Source organism: Pygoscelis adeliae, unplaced genomic scaffold (assembly GCF_000699105.1).
Source record: "Pygoscelis adeliae isolate BGI_AS28 unplaced genomic scaffold, ASM69910v1 Scaffold262, whole genome shotgun sequence".
In the NCBI taxonomy this organism is placed as follows: Eukaryota; Metazoa; Chordata; class Aves; order Sphenisciformes; family Spheniscidae; genus Pygoscelis; species Pygoscelis adeliae.
Window position 1 is genome coordinate 794,182 of NW_008824184.1, and position 24,755 is coordinate 818,936.

Below are 24,755 nucleotides of genomic sequence, written 5' to 3' on the forward strand. Positions count from 1 at the left end.
TGGAGAGAAAGGAGAGCCTGGCTCGCAGCGGTATCGCAGCGGGGGGCCAGGAGGGCCAACACTGTGGCATGCAGGAGAAGGCAGCTCCGCATCCTCATCCCAGCTTTTAGCAGGACGTTGAAAGGTCAGGCAGCAGGTCCCGTGTCCCTGCCGTCAGTGCGGAATTTACTAATCGGCCATTAACCAGCCCTCGAGGGAGCTAGTTGAAATCTCGCCTCTTTTGCAGACGTTGGGGGTCCTGAGCAAATCAAGCTGATTGATCTCCCCGTGACCCGTTCCCAAACTGCAAGAGGGAGGTCACGCTTCCTCAGCATGCCTTAGCTATACGGGTGCACAGTAGCTGCCTCTCAGCAGGTGCATGGATGGGGGCCAGCGGAAAGGTTTCAGCAGCAAAAGCATCCAGCTTTCCAACAGCTGCACTAATAAAAGAGTTTGCCTCACCTCCTCTGTTCCCACCCTTGTTGTATACACCCACATCCCATTTAAATTAAGATCCCTTTCCCACAGACCCCCCCTTGCTCCCAAATCAGGATAATAGATGTGTTTTCCCCACCTTAGCAGTCCTTTTATCTTCACCACACACACAAACACAAAGGGATCCCAATTCCATGACTCATTTGCCTTTATCTTTTCCAGAAACCAAGACATAACCCATCCCCTCATCCACCTATCCCCCCCAGCACCCCTCCCTGGCAGCTTGGCAGCAGTCACCTCCGTGCCAGCACCCACCCTGCGGCTCAGGCTTTTGCTGGTGACTGGTACCTGCCCGTGCGGAAGAGGGTGATCCATGGCTCGCACCAGTGCCTCTGCAAAGAGGGTGTTACTGCTTCTTACACCTCTTTGAAGTGGTTCTTGTTCCACCCATGGCTTGGGAACCCCTGCTCTAGCACATGGGGCTTTCAGCAAGTAATGCGAAACAATGAAATTGTCTGATCAGTTATTCAGGAGCCGCTCTAATGGCAGCACCCTCCACAAAAACACCTACATGCATAAACACAGCCAGAGACAAGAGAACTGGCCAAGCCAGGCTCCAGAGGCTACATACCCTTTGGGAGGCTGCATTCAAATGGACGACTTCAAGAAGAGCAGACGTGTTCCCAAGAAGCTGCTGCCTCGTTTCCCACTGTCTGAGGAGGAACCTCAGCGTGTGCCTTTGCAAATGCCTGGGGAGATGAGACCTAGGAGCTTCAGAGTACCCGCAAAAACTCCCGATGCTTCAAGCCCCGGCAGGCCAGAGGCGGCAGCTGCACCTGCGGGATTGCAGAGCTGCGGGGTAGATGCAGTGGTGCAGAGCAGGCCTGGTCTCGACGAGCCTCCAGTGCAAAGCCGGAGGGGCCGTATCCTCACCCTCACTCATCCTCTGTTGCCCTGGGGACATCCCGACCGTGTGGGAAAAGGAACGGCTGCAGTGCGGGCCCAGCACAGAGCAGGGAACCGTGGGACCTGCAGTGCTGCTGCGGGGAGCCAGGTACCCCACCGGCCATCACGCTCAGCCCTTGCACCCCAGCTCCAGCACCAGGGAGGAGAACCACCACCCCACTGCCACCCGCCGCCACCCCACCACTGGGGCTCCCTTGGGCAAGCGCAGGACTTAACGTGTGGCACGCAGCCCTGGCTTCAGGAAGGGTTTCTTCCCCTGTGCTCTCTCCCCACCTGAGACCCTGTGAGAACCTTTCTCCCACTGTGTTTATCAGCAACTATTGGACTAGAGTTAACAGCAATCTAGAGGCAGAGTTAAATGCAGTCGTGTTCTATCACCCCATGTATATAAATTAGAGCTGTAATTCTACCCTGCGGTGTGGATGGCAATAGCAAACAGACACTGCCAGACCCATCTCACATAAACATTTGAGCTTTGAACCTTTGGTTTATGATTTCACCAGAACCGTCAGTGCGATGATATGCAAGCAATATACAGTGAAGGAGTGCTTGGAAAAAATGAAAGGCCCTTTAGCTATGAGAAGTTTCCATTTTTTAAACAAACATTCTTTGCCATCAAACCAACAACAGGCTCTGCCAGGCTGATGCACCAGTTTACTAGCAGCTCCGCTTCTCATATGGGTAATGCCACTGTTTCTCCTCTCTACCATACAACTAACTTCCAGGGTGGGACCTTTTCAGAATTAAACTAAGAATTGCATGAAACAGTGAAAAACAGCAAATATTGCGTGTACCAGAGGGGCTGCTCCAGTGATCTGGTTCCTCTCACATAGTCTGTCAGTGCCCTATAGTGGAGAAATGGGTTAATTGCATATGCCACATGGAGCGACTGCCAGACTGCTGTGTTACACTCCTGCAAACCTGAGGTCAGGTCACAGAAGCCGGTGGGGAGATCCCAGGCAAACACCATTGCCACTTCGTAACAGCAGCGGGCCTGCTGCCTCCGTGGGGACGGAAGTCTGCTCCCACGTCACCTCTGCCGTAACGGCAGCCAGGCTGTGCCTGACTTCACCGGCTGCAACGGCAAGATTCCCTCCTTTGTTCCAGCCATTAACAATTTCCGTCTCTCCCTGCTGAGCAAGTTGCTTCTGTTACGAAGAGGTGGAGATGTTTGCAAAACCACTTCACTGGATCTGGGGAAGAAGCATCTGCTCTTCTCAGGCCCATGTGGGTTTGAAATGCTCTGGCCCTAAGCAGTGAAGCACTTCAGTGTCCTGTCTTGCAACCCTCCGTGAAGTAAGTGCTCCCATGAAAGCCAAAACAATCGGTGAAGGTTCAAGATGAGGCCCCAGGAGGAACCGGCCAGGAACTCCCTGCACATCTCAGGCATTAAGATGCTCCGCTGGCAACTACAGATAATCTGCAAAAAGGAAAGCAGAAAATCTCCTACTCCCCATCAGCACCACGGCAGGGGTCCTTAAAAGTTCCTTTCCCACCTCTTCATGTTCATCCACCATGAAAATCAGTGCAGAGCTACACAGAGAGCACTAAGTGCCCGGCTCAGAGCACAGCGGAGGGGACAGCCCCAGCGCAGCCCTCCTGATAAAAGCCCCACCAGCCACGGGACCCCCCATTGCTTCCTCTCCCGCTCCCAAGTTTCACTCCTGATTTAAATGGGAGCGGGACTGGGAGAAGGAACACAGAAGAGAGAGTCCTGATTAAATGGGAAGAGTCTGTGAAACACACAGTCCAATGTCAGCTGGCTCGCTTTGACCATCATTCACGCCCTTGCAAAGGTTGAGCTCTGCCAGGGTGCTGAGCAGCCCTGGCTGCAGGCCTGGAAGGGGCATCACCCCTCCGATGGGTGCACGGTGCCTTGCAGGATTATACCTTCCATATCCACAAAATACTTCTGCCTCCAGAAAGGAGTAATTCAGGAAGGCAGAGGTTGTCAAATCTTCCTTATCTGCTGCTGAAAGCAGCAATAGCCAGAAATCCTTGACAAAAAAACAAGGATAACTGAGCATCAAATTTGTATGTATAATGCTCTTCAGTAGGAAGGCGTTGTTATATTGCACTGTAGTGGAGGTTTTATTGCATCAGAGTCAAAAATCAGTGGGTGTGGAATTTTTGTCAATTATATAATCTCTGGCAGTTTTGCCTCCGCTGGTTTGGGCGAGGACACGGCACCCATCCTAGTCCGAGGCCCGCCCTGTGCTATCAGTGAACAGCACATGGTCAGACGTGGGGGGACTGTGGTGAGAACAAAGGAAAGCAGATTTCCTGGGAGTCTGTTTTTGTTTTCCCAAGCAGAAGAGTGACTCAGATTTCAGCTCGCACTCCTGTAACTCAGCCAACAACAACACGTTGTTAGTCAAAGTGATAAAGGCGAGTATCTTTGTTCCCCTTGCTGAACTAATAAAAGCTCAAATAAACTTGTTCACCCAACAGCCAGCTCAGTCACTAAACCAGAGACCATGCGCTGAACCCCAAGCCCCCCTCACAGTGACGACAGCATCTTGCTCCCAAACAGCCTCGCTGAACTCCTGGAAGCTCGTCGGCAAATACACTTCTGTCTAAACCAGCACAGATGATCTCAGTTTGTGCATTATCATAGTTGAGAGCTTTCTGATAAATATTGTGAATGCTTACACGTCATTCTAATGCAGCTGCTAAAAGTGTTGCAGAAATGCTTTCACTTTCTGAGAAATGCTCCAGGAAAAAGCACTCTACTTCCTTGTGCTTAAGAAATGGCTTAACACATCCCTGCTCCTTTGTCTCCTGCATCTGAGCTTGTTTTTCATGGCTGTGAGGTACATCCACAGATCTTTGGAAATACCATAGCATGAATTGCTCCATCACAGCCACTGCACACAAATCTAGCAAAAGGAGACTCCAAATCCCAGGCTGGCAAAGCCCGTCCCTATTGCAGAGACCTCCGGCTCTCAGCACTGCCGGGCTGGGTAGGGACCCGAGGCTGTCGCCACGGTTTGTGCTAGTGCACCTTACCCTGGCATCAGGGTAAGTTAGCGGCGCCTGTGCAAACCATGCTGTACTGGTGCAAAATGAGGCCCAGGATTTGCCCAGGTTGTGGGTAAGCCTTTGTATACTGACTTTATTTTCCCTAGAAAAAGGGCATCTCTGAAATACGTGTTAGAACATCTTGAACAAGTCAGATGCAGCTAGAGGTGCTGACAGAGCAGACCTTAGCAGAAGTAGATTTTTAGACTAGAATTACTTTCTTTGTGCTGAGATTTTAACATGTCCATTCATGTATGTTAACAATGATGTGCTATAAATATGCCTGGTCCTTCCTGGCTGCTGCGGCCACGGCCGAGGCGCTGCGCAGGTGCCATGTGCCGCAGCGTTGCAGGGAGGGTGTGTTAGGACAAGCGCTGGCAGGCGCGCTGCCAGGCTTACCAACACAGCCCCCCGTCTGCCTCCTCACCCCCCATCAGACACAGCCACCGCCTTGGGCTGCCCTGGGTCCCTGCCACGTAAAACTGGTTTGTCAGCCGCAGTTGCTGCATTCGCACAGGCAGCCTAAGGGCTCAGACTCATGCTGCAGAGGATCAAAACTGACCACAAAAAATGCTGGGGCTGCCACCACCCCTCCTGCCCTCGGAGGAGCTGCCACCCGCCAACACCGGCTGATCGTGAAGCATCTCCTGAAGCGCCCTTGTTTCCAGCCCAGTGCACAACGTTGGGAATGGTTCTTCTTCCTGCAGCAGACGGAAAGTTGCTACTGTTCAGGAGCCACTTTGTAGGCTGTTGTCTCCTCCGCTGCATGGAGGTGGCAATTCTGATGAACATTTCAGTGGCTATACCAACGTAAGTGCACTTCAAAGCACAACCTCAGGATATCTGCTTTTGTGAGGAAGTATCCCGAGTTAAAAATTAATGAAATTCACTGTTATGATAATTTACTTTCCTCCATCTAAACAGCAGGATTTTTGCCAGTCTCTCCGCACCATGAATGCAGAGCATTTTTGCTTTTGCACATTGGGGACCTGGCCTCTAGTGATTAGATTGTCAATTAATATCAGGTAATTAACACATTCGCGAGGGCTGGTTGAATCCCACCCTGACATTTTGCGAACTATGCGTGTTTGGGGAGTGTCTTCATCAGCCTTTTGAAGTTCTTAACTGTGAGTTCCCTGGCAATCAATTAGCCTGCGCTAAAAACTGGTGCTGTGCCATTAGAGCAAACATGCCCCAAGAAGCAAACATATTAAGGATTAATTAAATACCAGCTTTTATTTAATTAAGCCTCTTCTCATAAGTATATAGAGGCAGGAATCTGGAGCTAGTATCCAATCCTGCTTTCACTTCTATCCCATTTTTAGAAATGCATTTAAACTTGGTTGGGGCTGTTTAAAACATGACATTCAGGCTGATGCAAATCTGTTCTGCCTCCCCAGTGCGAGCACAGGAACCGACAAGCACAACATTGTGAAAAGGTGGCTGATGGCACCGAGCACTCCCAGGGTCAGAGTTCACTTCTTCCCCACGCCCACGCATGACACCCTCCCCCGGCAGCACTGGAAGCCTCCGCGAGCACCCAAAGACCTTCTGGAGTCTGCAGGGATGACAAGTGCCAGTGCTGAGCACAAGCAGGGACCCGTGAGCAGCTTGTCTTCTCGCTCTCCTCTCATCCTCCTTGCACTTTTTAATGAAAAACTTGTCACTCCCATTACCTGCTTACCTGCAGCGAGAAAGGCACCGCAGCCTGTCGTATCGCTACCAGTTTAAAGGTCTAGGGATAGATCCAGGAAATACCAAGGCAAGCTAATGAGATCAAGTCCAAGGTCATTTTACGCATTGTTACAGAGAGCACCCCCTTGCCTTCTGCACAGCTCGTCTGTGTTAGCGGAGGACCACACGCAGATATAAAAAATCACCACCAGGTCCTAGCTCTGGGCTGCCCCATGGCCAGGAGCTGCCCTCGCAGCAGGGTCCTCTGCCATCTTTCCATTGGCTGTACCTTGGGGCGATTCACTCATTTGTGCAGCAGCCGAGGACCTGGCTACCAGTTCCCTAGCGACTGGCAGACTTTTTTCTCCTCTTCAGGTGCCCTACTTCAGCTTAACAGTCATCAGTTTAAATTCTCCACGCTACCAGGGGGGTACCAGCAAGAGGAAGGACGGAGGTGCCAGTATCAGCAGGCAGCAGAGGCAAGGAGGTGTCACCGCCTGGCTGCACACAGCATCTGCCTGAGGAGGGACTGGGTCAGGCAGCAAGGCCATGGGCTGGCTGGACCGAGAAGGCCAAGAGATGCAATCGGGGAAGGCGAGGACCATGATCAAAACAAGGACTGCAACAGGGCAAGAGGGGAGAAGAGCAAAAGGGAGATGAGGTGACAGAGGGTTCCCTGCGAGAGGAGGGACTTGACAAGAGCAAAGGAGGGCTCTGAAAGCTGGGAGCGATGTGAAAATACAAATCTCCTCAAAAATGCAGTTCTAACATCACCCCTCTGGCTGCTGGGGATCCTGCGGTGCACACTCGTCACCTGGCTGCCCCCGTGCCTCCATGCCCCCAGGACACAGCCCTGGGCTCTGCAGAGCATAGCTCTTCTCCACCTGCTGCGGAGCGAAGGACTGGCTCCGGGAACAGGACTGGGTGCGTGCAGAGCTGCCGTGGGGTCCGACTTTGAGAAAAGACAGTCATGGGGAAGAGCCACCCCCGGTGAGCTCGGGGTGGTGGGATGCAGAAGGCTGCAGTTTCCCAGCACTGGGTTGTGTCTCCCCAGCTCGGTTGCAACCCTCAGCTCACGCCTGCCCACCCCCTGGCAGGCCACACTGCCGCTCACTCCGTGCCCCAGGTCCCCAGCTGTGGAGCAGGGCTCGGCTGTGGCAGCGTGTGTGCTGGCCCGGTCCAATGGTGCAGGCCTGTCCCAGCACTTCTCCAACCCCTCCAATTCATTAGCACGGCACTCCCGCCTCCGCCTCGGGCCCAGCTTGCTTCAGCTCCCCCATCCCACATGCTGCGATTCTCAGGGTCTTGATAAAATTTGGCCCTGGCCCCAGACAAGTCACTCGGCTGGCCAGCAAGCGGAGCAGACTGCAGCCCCATGTGCTGGGACAGGAGCCCAGATAACCACTGTGCAGCTGGTCACGCCGGCATAACCAGGGGGCTGCAAGCAGAACCAGGAGCCTCCCGCCGTTCCCCCGTGGGTGAAGGAGCAGCAGCTCTGCCCCAGAGCATCTGCCCCGCCAGAGGCTGGGACTAACGGGATGCTGAGGAGCATCTCACCCTGCTCACATGCGGCTCCCGCAGACCTCTGCACAGCCTGGCAGTGATGGCACTCTCCTCGGGTTATTTTGGAAAGGAAACATCTGGGCAAGACACACACAACCCCCAGCGCTGCAGGGAGCCTGGGATTGCTCACACAGGCAGAGACCCAGAGCTCTGCCGAGCTGCAGCAGGCAGCCAGGCTTCTCAAAACACCCCTAGAGCCATTCCCCATCCCACTCCCTATGGCCACGCCTGAACTCCCCAGCACAAGCCAGCCTGCAGCCCAGGGCCCTTCTCGCCTCTCTCCCCCCAAGACTCCGGTGCCGAAATGCAGGCAGGTCTCCTGCTGAGCTGCCTGTACCCCAGCTGCAGCTGCTGCCTGCGGGGCTGTGCATGCCACAGCTCCACGGCACCTAGGGGGATGAAACCAGCACGCCTCTGCCCGCCCTGGGATGATCTGCTCCCCGATTCATTTGTACCCAAGAGGCACCATTAGATCTCAGGCCTTCCCCTCAACAGCGCTGCGAGGAAACAAGAGAAGCTGCTACACAGCATGAAATAAACCGAACAGCAGTCGCAGTGCTGCACAGAGCTATCTGTAACTGCGTTCCCCAGTACAGAAGTGCTAGAAGTGGGAGGAGGGCAAGCGAAAGATTCTCTCTCAGGCCACGCACCGATTCTTACTTTGAAAAATTCCTTGTCAGCAGCTTAGAGAGCACAAGAATAGCTCGGTGCAGATTAACTTCACTGGAATTACTGTTTCATTAATGGCACCAGTGAACATTCACCGACATGCATTCAGCAACGGGAAGAGCTTTTTCCAGACCAAAGTAGATACAGGCCCAGTTATTTTGCTGTGGCTTTGAGTGCTCATTAAAAATTAGCAGCAGTTTTTCTAGCAACAAGGAGCAGGTAATTCTGAGGAGGGAAGCAGACATCTGTCCTCAAAACAAGGGTAAAAGCACCTGATCGTCCCACTGCTCCCCCAGAGACGAAAGCATTTTTGGGCGCAGCAGAGTTACCCCCCAGTGCTCTCAGACACAGCATTTCTGAAGGCGTCAGCACTGCCTTTTTGGGGTACTCCACGTCTGCTGTCTTACCAGGGACTGCACAGCCATAAAGAACAACCAGGATTTTATTGATTTGAAAATACATTAACCATAGAGAATAGAGCTTTAATTTTTCTTTCTGAACAACAATAAGGAACAGTTTACATAAAAAACCAAAAGCATGGATAAAATAATATAAAACAGATATTATACCACAGTGTGGAATTCAAATAATCTAAGAACATTAGCAGCACTTCTACAAATATATTAAAAGCTATAGTGCTCATTAAGCTCAGATAGAGCAACTCCCAGAGACCAAAATGGCATCCAACATATAAAAGCAGCAATTCAGTGTAGGGCAACATAAAAGTCTAATGCCAGTACATCAGATACATTCATAACCCTGCTGTTGAGAGGTAATCCCTTGTCCCACAGAGCTTGGGATGGTACCTGTCATCTCCACGACGGTTGCAGCAGGGTGACAGCCCAGCATCACCCACTCACCCTGCCAAGCTCTCCAGAACACACCTTAGCACTAGGGAAGTGACAATCATGTGTCTAAGGTTACAGCTGAGTTGGATTTTCAACAAAAATTTTCGTTAATTCTGTTTGTGAAAAACAGCTTTCTCCTTCCCTGGCTCCTGGGAATTATTCTCCAAGAAGAGACTGAATTTCTGAGAATTTAAGCAGATCATCTTATGTAGTCATGAAAATGAAATTTTTTAGTATCTCAGTATCCAGTATTAGGATTTTCAATTCTTTATCTTCCTTAGCAGTGAAGCCACACCGATTCTTAAAACTTCCATGTACTTTTTGAGATCTTGTGCATAGTTTAAATTTTAGCATCGATTTATTAAAAAAAAAAAAAAAGGATAAATGGTGCTTTTTACCCCTTACAAAAAAGTTGATGAAAAGTGGCCTTCCTCCTAGCCATCTCCCACTTCAGCAGCACTTAATGCCCATCCCCTGCCGCGAGCCGAGCTCCTCAGAGGTTCTCACCACCGCCGAGGGCGATGGCTGCTCTTGCTGGGCAGAGGAAAGCGGGGGCTTTCTGCGGCAGACCCGAGACTCAGCAAACCCATCCGGTGGGGCAGAGGCTGGGACACAACCCGCCTGCTCCAGACATGGCTGTGGGCGCAGGACTGGCCCCGGCTGCCGGAGCCCCGGGCGCAGGCAGAGCCGATGGGGCCACAGACCCTTCGTGTGCCAGCGGCTCGGGAGCGATCGCACCTGGCCGTGGACCAGAGGCTGTCACCTGCAGCTCCATCTTTGGGCTCCCTGCTCAGTCCCCGTGTACAAAATCAATTTAAAAAAGGAAGTTATTGAAGTACTGAATGAGAATTTAAGGTTGAATATGTTTATCGCTAATCTAAAATTAGACACATATTAAAAGACTATGGCTATTCCAACAACGTACATTCTCCAGGAAATTCAGGATTTGGATGAAGTTTAGAAGAAATCCGAACACCCCAAGTTGTAGAAACGCACAGCTATGGCACCAAAACAGCCTTAACTTTGCCCCATGCTGCCACCATAAAACATAAACGTGGTGAGTGTGACTGGGGACCACAAAGACTTCAGGTGCCTTAATCAGCAATATATGTTTACTTCAGGGCAGGCAATGAGGATAATGACCTTGAGCGAAGATCATTACAGTGCTTGAAATAGTAGGCAACAGTAAGTGGTATTTTATCTACTTCAGGGTATCTGAAAACTTTCATAAGAATTTCTGAAAACTGGTTCTGCTAAGAGTTACAACCCTTCCATATTGCTAGAAAATTGTCACTTCATCTGTGAATTGTGCTCTTTCACTATCAGTTTGTGCTCACGCGATAGTAAAACGCAGAAAATGTGCCCAGAACTGCTCGGTACTACTGGAAATTCCCAAATGGAGTGAAAAGTATTTGACAGATGTTTTGATGAAATGACAATCATTTTGGCCCCACTGATGAACAGGCTCAGAGGCTACTACTAGCTGAACAGCAATGCCACAGTAGCGAGCAGCAATTTAAGACAGCATAACATTTTTAAAAGCAAACTTACGTGATGAGAATCCTGAAACTAGGATGGTACAAAACAAAATAGGTATGGTCCCATACCTATTTTGAGGACTGTTTGCCACAGTGGCTGCCAGTGCAGAGAATTAGCCAGCTACTCAAAGTAAATGGGGAAAGAAAGGAAAACTAGCCAGCCAGATTAAAATAAGTAAATAAATAAATAAAGAAGGAGGAATAAGAAGAGTCTCATCCCATAAATTGCTCTTTGCCACCAGCCTGCCACAAGGCTTGTGTCTCCAAGGTGGGATTTAGGGATGGGCTCAGCTTGCCCATGCATTGGGTTCCCAGCAGAACTCCGATTCCTAGCTACCAGGTCAAGAACAGTCACTTCTCCTGATCTGTTTTTTACTTATCAGTGACAATGGTTGCCGATACCTGCATTTCTACTGCTGGCTCTAGTTACAATAAAAGGTATATTTGGATATGTTAAGGGATGTTCAAAATGTAAGAGGCTGGATGAGAGCAGAACAGGGTGGCAGCAACAAGTTCCCATGCAAAAAACCCTCTCAGTCTTCATGAAAAATGTTAATAGCAAAGCAAATCAGAGACTCAACACAGTAAGAGAAAAAATCCTATAAAAATCACACATTTAGGAACAAAGACAACTTCTAAAGTGTTTACATGAGAAACACTAAAAGAGATGGGTACCAAGAGTTATTTGGTAGGTTGCATCAGCAGAAAGCTCAAACGCAGAAAGAGAATCCATTAGTAACTCCCTCGGGAGAACACGGGGCCTGGACACAAACATTCACTGTATTTAAACATACTGAGATTATCTGCAAGCTGAGCAGCTCTAACAAAAGATAAAGCGAAAACCCCACACCTCTGCGGATGCTCAGTGCGGGTGCAATGTGAGTTGAACAGCTCAGCACGTGGAATCCGTCCTTCCCTCAGGCTCAGCTCTGGAGCGACCTGGAGCAGAAAACACGGGATGGGGGCAAGTGGGATGCAAACCTCGCTGCACCCTGCGGGAAGGATGCAGCAGTCTCGAGTCAGAAGGCACAGCAGCTCGAGTTCCTGGTCCCACAGAGCGAACAACAGCAGGCTAAAGATAGTCCCCGGCTCGTAGTGCCATTGCACGGGGTGGATTTCAGCTGCCCGGAGTTGCTGGGATGAGACATTCCTCTCCCACAAGGAGCCAGACAAGATTACTGTATATGGGCAAGCATTCCCCTGCGATGGGCTTCTCCCTCTGTGGTAAACAGGCAATCCTGCGGCTGCACAGCCGGGAGAGATCTGTGCTGTCTTGCAGGGCCGCGGGGATTCACGCTGTCGGAAACCCAGAATAATGCTGTCACCTCAGGGCAATCTAGCAGAGGGGCAGAGCCAGGCAGGAGAGGCTGAGGCAGGAGAAGGCCTACGAACAGCTGGACAACAAAAACCTTTGCTTAAATTTTAGTAGCTTTCAACCATCAAACAGATCTCGAGCCCCAGACTCCTGGTGTTGCTTCATTATGGGTCTCCACACAAGCACAAAAACCTGCCAGTCTGACAGCGGCTGCCCCGGAGGGGTCAGCAAGGAGCACAGCTGCTACCCACTGCGACTTCCGATTAGATGCTCGAAACCGAGCTAGGACCGTGCGTGGACAGGGACTGTGGCAGGGCAGAGAAAAGGGACTATCACAGCCTATTTCTGACCTCCCGCAGCCGCTGTCCTGCCGCTCCCATGCCGGCAGCACGGCGAGGGTCTGGCAGGGCGGGCAGCCGGGGAATGGCACCGTCCACCAGTGCAGGGCCCGGAAACTGTTCACGTCTTCTGTCTCAGATCTGCATGGGAACACAAAGCTGGACGTCCAAGTTCAGACTCGAGTTCTCACGGGAGTATTTGGGAGCAGATGGTTTATGCTGACTTTCGTATGAACTAGAGTAGAGCAGTGCGTGGGGCACACCGCCTCCAGCAGAGCTAGTCTGGATGGGCACTAGTTAGGAGAGCGGATCAGCTCCGCAAGTACTCTGTACAGGTCATGTAATACTCCCTTCCTAACAAAACGGTACCATCAGCTGCAAAGGAGAATGGCTTTAGTCCCATTTTAAATGGCATACCATATTCTTTGGACTATCCGATTTCTTTGCAACCCACACCAAGCCTCAACTCTGCAACTGTTCTTACCCAAGCTAATCCCTGGGCAGGCACAAAACCCTGCACAGCTCAAGCAGAGGTCTGCTCCTGCGGACTCTACTCAGCACCACAGCTGGAACAAAGCTATTTTTTAATGGTTTTTTTTTTCTCCTTTTTCAGTTTTAAAGTCAGAACTAAAATCAAGCCAAGCTGAGGTCACGATGGTTCTTCTGCTCTGAGCCTCCCTGTTGCCGTACCAGAATAACTCTCACAGTACAGGGACAGTGACAGATTGGCACATCATGGAATAGGTGCTATAGAAACCACACAGTTCGTAGAAGCAAAAGATTTCTTCTCCCCCCCTCAAAAAATAACCCACTTAATTAACGTATTTTCTCTCTATACTGTGTATATATATTATATATAGACACAATTTTCTGATAAACATTTACAAGATATTGTAAAGAACATTGAAAAGATATATCTCCATTTGCATAACAATGCACACTCACATACTTAAGTATACAAGGACACACAGTAATGTACAATCAATAAATAAATACTTTTTTCCCCCAGAAGTTATTCAAAAAACACTGATATTGAGCGGCCCAAAGACACTCTCAGTTAATACAGACAGCAAATATTGTGCAGAATTTCTTGGCTGTTTTTGTTTAAAAAACCAAGAAAAGAAAAAGAGAAGCTTAAAAGATAAAGTGTCAGCAATGTTGCTTGGTAAGACTGTGTTTTAGTTGACCTATTGGTTCTTGTCCCTCAGAAAGGGGAGGACAGAGCACTTCCCTTCCCCTTCGGAGAAGGTGATGCAGGCAGACTATTACCTGTCCTAGGACTTAGAGGGAACAGGAACAGCCTGGTAGGGAGTGCACAAGCTTCCCGCTCTACTTTGTGGAAAGATGAAAGATTCACATGTGAACTGGCAGATTTGAAGCTCAAATGACTTTGTTTCCTGGGCTACTACAGACCAAGCACTCTTTGGAGATTTAATGCAGAAAATTGCTTCAAAGAATTTCCTAGACTGTTGGTACACATTTGCTTGTTGGGATTATGAGAAATGAAAGGCTCCCCATTACTCTCACCCTGCTGCAGTCCTCTTCCCCAAAGGGTTCAGTACCTACTACTGTTCCCTGGTTTTTCTAGCTGCAGCCTCTGTGTCCCAGTACTGCAGAAAGACTAGCTGATTTGCTCAGAAACTGCAAATCGCTTCACCACACTGCAGAACTTTTCTGAAGCAGCAGTTTTCTCTTCTGCAGATTTACATCTGTCTTTTTTTCTGCAAGCAACATCTGACACATGCCACAAGTAAATACAAAACACAGTCAGCACAAACAGATGTTCCACAGAGGAAGGGAAGGGCCCCTTTTCCCTTCTGGTGAGCAGCACTCCAACAGCAAGAGAAGAGCAGGGCCTTATCTTGCAGAGGGGAGGAGGAGAGCACACACATATCACACATTGCATGGAGGGGGAACACAAATTTTTGCAGCAAAACTTGAGAGAAAGTACCCTTATAGAGACCTACAACCCAGCGTCTTCCCTGCTGCTGAAAGCACACATTCATGGCAGCCTTCTGTGGCCATGACAAAGCCCTCCCTGGCCAAACTAGACCTACCAACAACCTACACCTCTCCTTTTCCTTTATTGTTTTTACCTGAGTTGAAAAATGAATCCAAACCCCCCGTAGCGCAGCCTTAGCATGACACAGCAGCTCAGCTCTCACGCTGGTAGTGCTGGAGAGGCACTTCATGCAGCGTGCTCCAGGGGCTGCAACTGGAGAGCCACTGCAGGAAAAGTGGCCACAGAAGTGCATCTTCCAAAAGCAAAGACCACTCAGGGACCCTGGGCTATTTTCTTCTTCACAGGCATGTGAAAGAAGCCCACCAAGACCTAACTGGAGACTTTCAGTGGACTTAGGGGGCTTTGCAACCAGCCCCAGAAGCACACAGAAAACCTGCAGGCACCAAGGGGATTGTTTGCACTGTCTAGCTTTGAGCAGCTGGTCTTTTAATTAAGAGAGGAAGAGACAGGCACCTTCAGAGGGAAAGTCAGGACAGTCACTGAAGTCAGGAGCTCTGACTTGCCTTCCAAGGAGCTCTCCCCTAACAGGGGTTGCAGAGGACCGATAACGAGACCAGACTCTTAACACAAGCAACTAGAGTAAGGCAGGTACGAAAACCTCAAGTCTAGAGTTCCCAGAGGAGGTTAGGACCAGATTTTCCAGTGTTCAGAGAGCGTTACAGAGACTGGATTTTGAAAGAAAAACCCAATGCTGAATTTGGAGTTCTTCTGGATGAAAATCCATCCAGAGCTGAAACTCTTGTGTGCTCAGATATTGTAGTAACAAACAACGTAAAAATCCCAGGGAGAGAACAGAGCCCTAAAAAAAAATACTAAAGGGGATGCTATGCATCAAGGGACAAGATCAAAAGAAGAGGAATTTCTGTCATCAAAGTACCTCTCTGTTACTGGCAGAACCTCATAACGTTAGTAAGAAACTGAGTACTGGCAGCATCCCTGTCTTGCCCAGGCTTGCAGGGCTGGCTGGCTTCCCCGTGCCACAGGGTAACGGCTGTCCAAGGAAGCAGCTTTATTTCCTTGCAACAAAGGCTGTTGAGCCCGAGTCGGCCCCGAGGAGGGCTGGCAGCGCTGCTCTCCCAGACCCCAAGCTCTGACCTGGGATGCTGGCAACTGCCTCAGCAGTTGTGGTGGTAACCACACGTGCTGCCCTTCTGCTGTAGCAAGGCAAGGAAGTGACTGCCTGGGTGCTGCTTCCAAAGCAAGTCCTTAGCAATAAAATGCAACTGTACAGATCTTTGGTTAAGTCACTGAAGAAGGCTGCGAAGATCTGAGCCGGGCCCCTGGACCTAACACTGAACACAGCACTTGGAGAGCTAAGGGTACTTCCAGTTTAGACAGCAGCATGCGTCCAACTACCTTATTTCCACAGGTGTGGCGCTTCGAGAAAAAGGAGAAGGGGAGGAAGCATTGAAGGGGAGTCCCGGCTCTTTGTCTGGATGCCTCGTCTTCCCCATGTCCTTCATTTGTTCTCGATCAGAGTCTGGACTTTATACACAAGGTCCCGAGCCAGCTTCAGGATCTGCTTGGTGTTGTGCCGCTCAGCCATTTCTGGAACACAGACAGAAGGAACCCACAAAGAGGCTAGACCCGCGCAGCCCGGCGTCTCGAGGAGTCCCCCCAGCCTCACAGCTCTCTGCTTTGCAGCCGAGCTCCAGGCAGGAGCTGAAGCTGCAAATTCCTGCCCAAGTCCCCAAGCACCATCCCTCGCAGAGACACCTGACTCCGAAGAGCCGTCATTACCCAACTCATCTCGGGATGATTACAGCCAGCAGGAAGCACAACCTACACTCACAGCTCCCTTCAAGGATGGCAAGGTGGGCTGTTGCCAAGGATGGCAGGGTGGCTTCCCCCAGGCACCACCAGGCCCCCCTCAGGGCCTGACTGTTCAAGGGCAGTCAAGTTCAACTCTACCATCGTGTTCCAAGTATCAGCATCGCACAACCATACACTACTCTGTCTTAAACATTTACCAGTATAGCCCAGATATGACTGTCTATAGTCAGACAGACACGTGCTGCCTACATCTGAGCAGCTGCCACAAATTCAGCCCAACAGAACACAAGCTGTACCGTTGAAAAACTTGATGATGTCTGTAAAATCCATGTTGTTCTCCAAGATTATGTCCCGGTACATTTCCACCAAAGCCAGGGCTATGAAGAGCACATAGTGCGCGGAGGAAACGTGGGCAGCTGCCCAGATGGTCTCCCAGACGGCGAACACGTCATCATACACCAGCTCTGTTAGCAGAGGAAAAAGCCCAGCAGTTACTACACCAGCCACGGGTTTACAATCATCCTGACTCACAGAGTTCACAGCAGCACTGGGAAGACACGCTGGGTGGTTTCTTCCCACAAGAACCTGTTCCAGTTGGAAGCAATAAGTCAGTCATCTATAGAGACAAATATTCTGGCCTGCAGCAGGTGGCACAGGCTTCAGGACACAAATCCAGTGGAGGCTCACCAGCAGCTCTGGAACAACAGGTTCTGCATCTAGACAGAAAAATCAGCCACAAATCTACCAGGGAAAAGCAAAACAGGAACACATGGTAAAAAGTTAAGTTCAGACAACTCAAGTTGCAGAGTGTATTGAGAAGCATGGAAGCATGGCAGACGTTGCCTTCCCTCCCCATTTGCTGGTCTCAACTGCCTCCCCTCCCAGCACACACCTCTCTTGAAGTCCAGAAGAAACCATCGGTAGCAGAAGTAGAAATGAGTGTAATCACCATTCTGGTGCATCAGCTCGAAGAGCTCAGAGTCCAGAATCTGCCAAGAAAAGCAAAAGGAAACTCATCAGTGCACACCAGAGGCACCAGCTGTTCCTCTGCCTGCCTTCCTCCATTCCCACTGCTCTCCTACCACGCCATCTTCCACCCAGCTTCTCCCTCCTTTGCAATCCTGGCACGTGTCACTCCCAGGCTCTCTTTACAGCCCCCTGCTCTCTCTCCTGCTTCCTGCCACTGAAAGCTCCTTCCAGCCCCCCTGAGACCCCCGTCCCAAGAACAGCTTTCCCCCTGTGGTTTGAGAGGCTGCCGACCCTGTGCCAGAACCCCCCTACCTGGATCAGAGATCTCATGTTGGCAAAGTGGGTGTCCATGGCTCCCCCGTGGGGGAAGTTCTGATTCATCCTCTTCATAAGCTCCGTGAAACAGCTGAAAGCCAGAGCCTCTGCACAGGGAAGACAGACAGTTACTGCTCCGCTGCACGGACGCTGCTGCATCTGCACCCGTGTCACCACACCCCACCATCCACTCGCAGCAAGAACATCCCTTCCCGCTCAACACACACAGAGCCAGGGCTGCGCAGCAGGGACTGGCCTTGGAAACACACCTCACACTGCAAAAGGTACATGCTGTCCCCAGGTTGGGCTCCTGGGAGTCAGACAGCAGCAAGGACAAAGGGGATCCTGCCACAAGCTGCTCCACACCTCCGAGCACAGGACCCTCCCACTGCAAAGGGCCACCACCAGCCCAGCAGATCCCCCCACACACTCCCACAAAGGTATGGGGACAGTGGAGCAGAGCTACCCACTCACCGTCATCCAGGATGACCAGGAGAGGGGCTAGCAGGTCACACATCCCCTGCACGTAGCCAATCTCAATGTGCTGCCAGATGTAGCTGTGTGAGAGAGCAGAAAAGGTGGCCCGTGAGCCCTTCCCGTGCCACGCATGAGTGCCACAGCCTGCCACCTCACTTGCCCGTGCCCTGCCTCCATTCCTGGGATGCTGGCATTTCCTACATGCTGCCACCAATGCACGACAGCAGGCAGGGCAAATCAGACCTGTTTATTCTGTTATGCCTGTGCTCCGTTCCTCTACAGCCAGCCTGTAAATGATTAAGTTCCCGTGGTGACTTTCAGGTAAGCCATGCGTGGCACAGCCCTGGATCAACACTCTGCAATGGTCACGGCCATTGCAGGGTGTTGATCCAGGGCTGTGCCACGGCCATTGCATGGAAATCAGCGCAGGGAAAAGTGAAATCAAAAAGCACAGCAAGGTGGGGTGGTTGGTCAAAGGGCAGAGCCTGATAGAGTTTGTTAATTTATCTCTCATTCTCTCCCTTCCCCCTTGATTCATCCTCTTGGCTCTCTCTGCATGACATTGTCTGCTTCGCCTCCCTGGACCCAGTGTCCCAGGAAGCAACCAGCCCTGCAGAGATATCTTCCCATATTTGGTAGCAAGTCAAAATGTGTTCAGAAAGGACTCGGATCCACTGCTGGCACAAGGAAACAATTTTCTCCATCCTGCCCATTAGTTTTCCAAAATCTGCTGTATTGTAGGTCTAACCTCAGCAGAGATCTCCAACTCTGGCTGTCAGATAAAACAGCTCTAATGACATAGCAGCTTCTCCTTACATTTGCAAGATGAGTAATAATATTTTAGCCTTTGCTGCCCCTGAAGAAGCTGCAGCTGCTGAGCTGGAGCTGGTCTGAGCTGGTGAATGTCACACAGCAACCTCTTAGTCACAGGGACTAAGCAAAGAGAATCAGAAACGCACCCAGGTATTGCTGTCTCCTGGGTAGGCGCTAACCACTCGGTCACTTCAGGCACTTCCTCATTAGCACCACAGCTCTGCGGGCTGAGCCTCATTAAAACATTTTCCAGGCATATTCCAGAGAGCAGGTGGGCTGCACTGGGTTGACAGCACGAGGCAGCATGCATGGGCAGCCCCAGGGAGCCCTCTGCTTTGGCCAACAACCCAGACACACGGCAGTCACGGGGCAGAGCAGCACAAGGCAGGACGGCTGGACTCCTCGGTCTGGTAACCGTGAGGTTCTTGGAGCTGTGGCCCCAGTTCTAGGATGATGAGGGGATTTGAGGGAGGAAGTCAAGGAGGCGAAACTCGGTAACCAGAACAAAGTTTGAGGCTCCAGCCTCAAGGTGAATTCAGGGAAACCAGCCACCGTCGCAGGGAGGGCTGGCAGGCCCCCACCCTGACCCCCGCAGCTCCCACCTGCACATGATGTTGCGGAGTTTCTCCAGGTTGGCAGGGGTGAAGTACCAGTAGTTGCGGTCGCACCGCTGCACGTCCTTCTCAATGCGGTGCAGGTTCACTGTGTACATGTCCAGTAGCTCTGGCTGCCCAAAACAAAAGCAAAGTTATTTGTTTTCAAATAAAAACCAAAAAGAAAGTTGCAAGGGCAACGGAGCGACAGGGCAGAGTTTGGGTGGAAGGTGGAGCACCCCTGTACACACAACTGCAGGATTAGCACAGGGCAAAGGCAGGTAAATAATGGGACACCCAAGAAGAAACCCACTCAGTGAACAAGTCCATACTTACAGAGTAGGTGACACCTGTCGAGGAGACAGCAGACGTTTCACTGTTGGCCAGATCACCTACAGCCAGAGAATCCAGCTGCGGGTACAAACTCTCCATCTCCGGCTCCTCAGAGAGGTTATCTTCACTCTCCACCAAGCTTTGCTTTTCAGCTTCGCTGTCTGCCCAGCTCTCTACCACAGTCAGGGCCACAGTGTCACGATCACGCAGGACCCCTGCTGAGCTCTCATCCATGGAAACAAAGTCCACGCTTCCACTGGTGGGAAATTCACCTTCTAGGCTCTCTTGGCCCTGCAGCTTCTCCTGCTGCCGGGCACCATCTGAGTCCTGTGGGCCTGGCACGTCGGACCCACCAGCCTTTACCTGAGAGCTGGCTGAGGATTTGTTGGTTTCCAGGGCACTTTCCTCATTGCTGAAGCTGCGCTCTGAGAATCCTGATGCGATGGAGAAGTTCTGGGAAGAGGGGTGGCCAGAATCAGGGGAACACGTGCCATTGGGAACTGTCCCATTGGGGATCTTGCTTTGTTTGCCATCTTCCAGCTGAGCATCTGCTTCAGTCTGTTCCACTTCATCAACAGATTCAAACACCTGCAAAGCACGAGCAGAGAGCCACGTGAGAGCGAGCAAACCCCCTGCATTCAGCAAACTGTTGGGAACATAGGCATTATGTCCCCAAGAGCTGCAGAGTTAAACTACTGAATGCAGCTCCTGGGGACATAATGCCCATGTTCCCAACAGTGGGGAGGGAGGAAGATCTGCTCTGTATGTGCAGGGCTCGTACAAGCAACCAGTGGAAGAAAGCTCAGAGGACTTGAGGGCATTTCAGCTTACTAATGCTGTGCCTGGCTGTGGCTCCACATCTTCGCTATAGCGAGAGACAACTTCAGCCTGAGCATCTAGCTCCCTGTCCTACTTTAACCAGACTCTTGGAGGAATTTCCGGGCACAGTCCTCAGCCTTTAGGTTCCCCTGCCTGGATTTGGCAGGTCAGTGCTTGGTCATTTGCACAACTCGGAGCCCACAGCCGCTGCTCCAAAGGACTACGCTTTACTCAGCATAATATATTGGGCAGAATGTCATTTAAACAGGTTGGTTAAACACATGGTTACTAACATACGGAGCGGCCAAGGGCCCTCAAGTGTGAAGGCCACACGGGGGTTGGTCCTTCAAGCCTGGGCACAGCAGGCTGATGAATATTAAACACCGCCAAGCAGTGTGCAGTTCTGACCTTAGTGGGTCCGGAGGCAGATTTGTGAGTCATTTACCTCCTCCAACTACCACTTCTGTTTGCCAGAAATCATTATGGTTATTGACTAGTGATCGGCCCAAGCCAGGGCAGAGAGACGCATGCTGTTGGGTGGCTGGTGTCTGAACAAGCAAGAGGGGACAAAGCGCTGCCGCTCACCTGCGTGCTGGAGCTGGAGTCGCTCTGCAGCCGGGCGTGATTCTGTCGGCCAGAGCTGCAGCTTTGCGAAGACTGCAAGAGAGAGGGAAAAGGCCAGTGAAAAGGCAAAGAGCATGGTGTCTGGAGCAGGGGGAGGCTCAAGGCACGCTATCAGAGGTGGGCACATCTGCATGTAAAGAACAAGCAGAAAATGCATGCAATAAATTCTCATATTTGACCCATGAAAGACGTTCATGTCACATCAACTCTGCCGTGCAGGTTTGTCACAGCGCAGCACCCTGCCTCAGCCTGCCACTGACATTTACTGCTGGAGAAGATGACAAAAAACAAAGTCCCAGGCTAATCCAGTTGTTCAAGCACTGTATGTTTGGGTCTGAAAGGAACTGCTTTCTTCTGGCCTTCAGAGAGGTCACGCTGTCTCCCTGGAGTGCAAATTTCTACAAAACTCTGTCCTAATTTGGCAGCAATGAGGCTCACCCCATCTTAGTTTACATAAACGATGAAGTCACAGGTTATAAAACAATCCCTCCAAGCATATTAATGTTTTTTCCTTTTCTTAAAGGACAAATACTGATGTTTCAAGCCAGACTCAGTCAAGGCAGCCCCTCTAAAAGTCAACAGCACCCTTTTCTGGCTTCCAGCTGAAGCGCAGAGGGAAGCGTCGGGCTTTGCAGCGACCAGTTCAGTGCTCTGCCTCGTGGATTCCCTCTGAGCAACGAGTCTTCGCTAAAGAGCGAGTCCTCCCTGTTATCTGAGCCACCTCTGCGCCAGGCTTATCGTAGCGCAGGAGCCTGAGGCTGCTCACGCTGCCTGCAAGTCGGGATGTATAGAGCATTGCAATGACATCACACACAAACAATAGGGTTTTAAGAAAACAGGCACTTTCAGAACAGCAGCAGGAGTTGTCTCCACCCCAGTATTGTGGGTGCTTGCTGGGCAGAGCTCTGATGGAGAGAGGAAGGGCGACAGTTTTCCTCCATTACCATGGAAGCATTTTGTAACAGGAAATTTCAGGTTAAGCTGGGAAAAGGGTGAAACTTTGCATGTATTAACTCTGCCAGCTCCCCTCCCAGTGCATGTTCCCAGAACAGGCAGACCTGAATGCAAAACAAGAACCACAGTGGAGATGCTGTGGGGATGGGAATGATTCAAGGGGCTTCAGCAATGCCAGCCGTGCAGCCCTACCTCTGCTCTCCCCCAGCGAGAGCTGTGTCATCCAGCTTTCGCACACAGACCCTGGTTTGGACTTGCCTTCCCTGCATCTCTCCCTCCCTGTACACACACACACACACGTAGCCTGCATGGTTGGGGCTGAGCTCATCTCTTTCCAAAAGCATCCACACAAACTCCCCAGAGGAAACCAGATGAAATCTCCAGTGCTGCACCTACCGGGCCCTTTTCGGCTTGGCCTCCATTTGCCTCCGGTGCAGCAGCACGAGGTCAGATAACCCAGCACCACTTGCTCTGCCATGCCGGGCTGTTCTCCTCCAAGGACAAAACCCACATGGAAACACTCCATGGGACTCTGTTCCCAGGACTGCCTTTCCTTTAACAGGCTTTTCCCTCCACACCCTTTGGTTTGGACTGTGGATCTAACTCCTCACTGCACTGCTATGAGCCAGTCCCATGGCGCTGGGTGCTGGGGCCCAGCTCTGTCCCACGACGGCACAGTGTACCAAAGCTGCCTCGAGCCCTGCAGGCTCCTTCACAGCCAGTCCCAGAGTCACCCCACTCCTCCTGCCCACAGGCAGTGGCCCAGGCTTCCTCTGTGCTGAGCAGCTGATGGAAGGAGGGAGTCAAGAAACCCACTGACCTGTTTCACAGCTCCTCAGTGCCACAAACATGGCCTTCCTCCCTCCCCCTACTTCAACACTGACTTCCATGGAGCTAATCCTGATGTGCAGCAGGAGTGCAAACTGGGTAACGGGTATCTCATGTTCTCCAGAAACACCCACAAGGAACATTTCACAGGACTGGTCCGAGTGTCTGGGTTAGGACACGCGGTTCCACAAACGAGTTCTGGGCTCCTGGCTGACCTGCTTCCCTCTGCCAGGACCCCCTGCCCTCTCCCTGCTGCCCCTGGGTGCTCTGTGACAGCACCCCCACCCAGGGTCACGGATGCAGAGCTGTTCAGTGCTGCTGTGGATACTGCGGCTGCAAGAACCAAAGCAAATTTGTTAGACCTCCAATACGTCACTCAGGCTGCAGACCAAAACCTCTTGGTCAGTGCAGTACCACACAGTGTGGAAACTGGGGTCATACTGCAGGAGATGCCCTCTCCTACTGCTAAACACTCTGGAAGAGCAGATGAAAGAAAACAAGTAAGAAAGCTCCAACTCTAATTTGCACGGATTACAGTGAGCAATGAGGCGCAGAGGCAGGCAGAGGTCAGAGAAGGAGGGTGAGCAAGAACCGCGTCTCTGTCCCTCCCTATAGCACAGGCCAACACGGAGCCTGGGTGGGCACAGCCCTCCCCAAGCCCCCTCACCTCATTGCTGATCGTCGAGTCCCTGTGCATCATCCTCTGAATGTGGGAATCCAGACTGACCCCAGAGGAGCACTTGGCCAGAGCTGCTGCATGCGACTCCTTCTCTCGCTGCCGGACAATGGCCTCGCAGCCCAGCCACTCTGCCATGGTGTGCTCGTAGCAGGTGCGAATCTGGTCATCAGCCTGCAGCATTTAGAGACAAAGGGTCTTTGAACAGATGCCCCTGGAACAGCCCAGAAACCAGTGCCTCCTCCATCCCCCAAACAGACCTGCACAGACAAGCTAAGTGCATGCTTGCATTAACTATGGCTAGATGGGACATGAAGTCACCCATCTCTGGCATGGTGACAGCCAGAGCCTGACCCACAAAACCTCGCAAAAATTAGGATGGAAGAATGACCATCCATCTCCTTCCTGCCTCCCAGAGGTGCACAGGGCACTGAACATCAGCAGCTGCACAGGGGGGCATCGAGCTTGATCCTATCAATTCTTGCTTATCTGAGTCTTTCTCCCACCTCCTATCTACAGCTGCAGTACAAAGGGGACACAACACCCAGTGGGTTCACAGGGTGGACTCTGGCATATGGACGCTTCAAGCTGTGAAATATCCAGGGCACACCAATGCAATACACCCGGCTGCTGAGCTGGCAGCACACCCATACCAACCTCTTTCCTTTCTGCCTCGGTCATCCCAAACTGATAATGGCCCAAAAGGAAGGGCCAGACAGCCTTCCTGATCTCGTGCTGGATCCCACCATAGTAGATCAGCCGCAGCAGCTCCTGGTCCTCGTAACTCTGTAGGAAGAGCTCTGAGTCAGTGCACAGACGCAGCCAGGACCACAGCCCTTCAGCTGGCAGATGCAAGGGCAACCCCAGCCCAGCCATGCTGCCTTTCAGCACCCAGAGTGCTGCCCAGATGCTGACCACCTGCAAACTTGCGGCCCATTCACTGCAGATGCTCTCTCAGATCTCCACTTGGGCTTAAGCACAGCCAGAGGCCCCTGCGGATGGACATTTTGGGAAACACTGGCTCACCACAGCCAGAAAGTGGCCCAAAGTCACTCAAGGTCACTGCTGCGCCTCTGAGCCCTGGCAGCACATCAGGACCGCGGCACTGGTCACAGCCCTCCAGCTATCCTGCCGTAACAGTATGCTGGGACCCCCCTCAAGACCACAGTACTCAGGGTGACAGACACTGCTGCAGACAGGCTCCGAACAGAA

General features: G+C 51.5%; 1 protein-coding gene across 1 annotated transcript in view; it reads right to left on the minus strand.

Moving 5' to 3' along the window:
• Positions 1-15,828: 15,828 nt before the first annotated feature.
• Positions 15,829-24,755, minus strand: part of SGSM1 (small G protein signaling modulator 1) — a 44,570-nt gene continuing 35,643 nt past the window's right edge. The window contains 10 exon segments of the mRNA XM_009334430.1: positions 15,829-15,917; positions 16,439-16,606; positions 17,035-17,131; positions 17,424-17,533; positions 17,901-17,983; positions 19,319-19,443; positions 19,646-20,230; positions 21,047-21,118; positions 23,535-23,717; positions 24,201-24,329. Of these exon segments, the coding sequence (XP_009332705.1) occupies positions 15,829-15,917; positions 16,439-16,606; positions 17,035-17,131; positions 17,424-17,533; positions 17,901-17,983; positions 19,319-19,443; positions 19,646-20,230; positions 21,047-21,118; positions 23,535-23,717; positions 24,201-24,329 (1,641 nt within the window).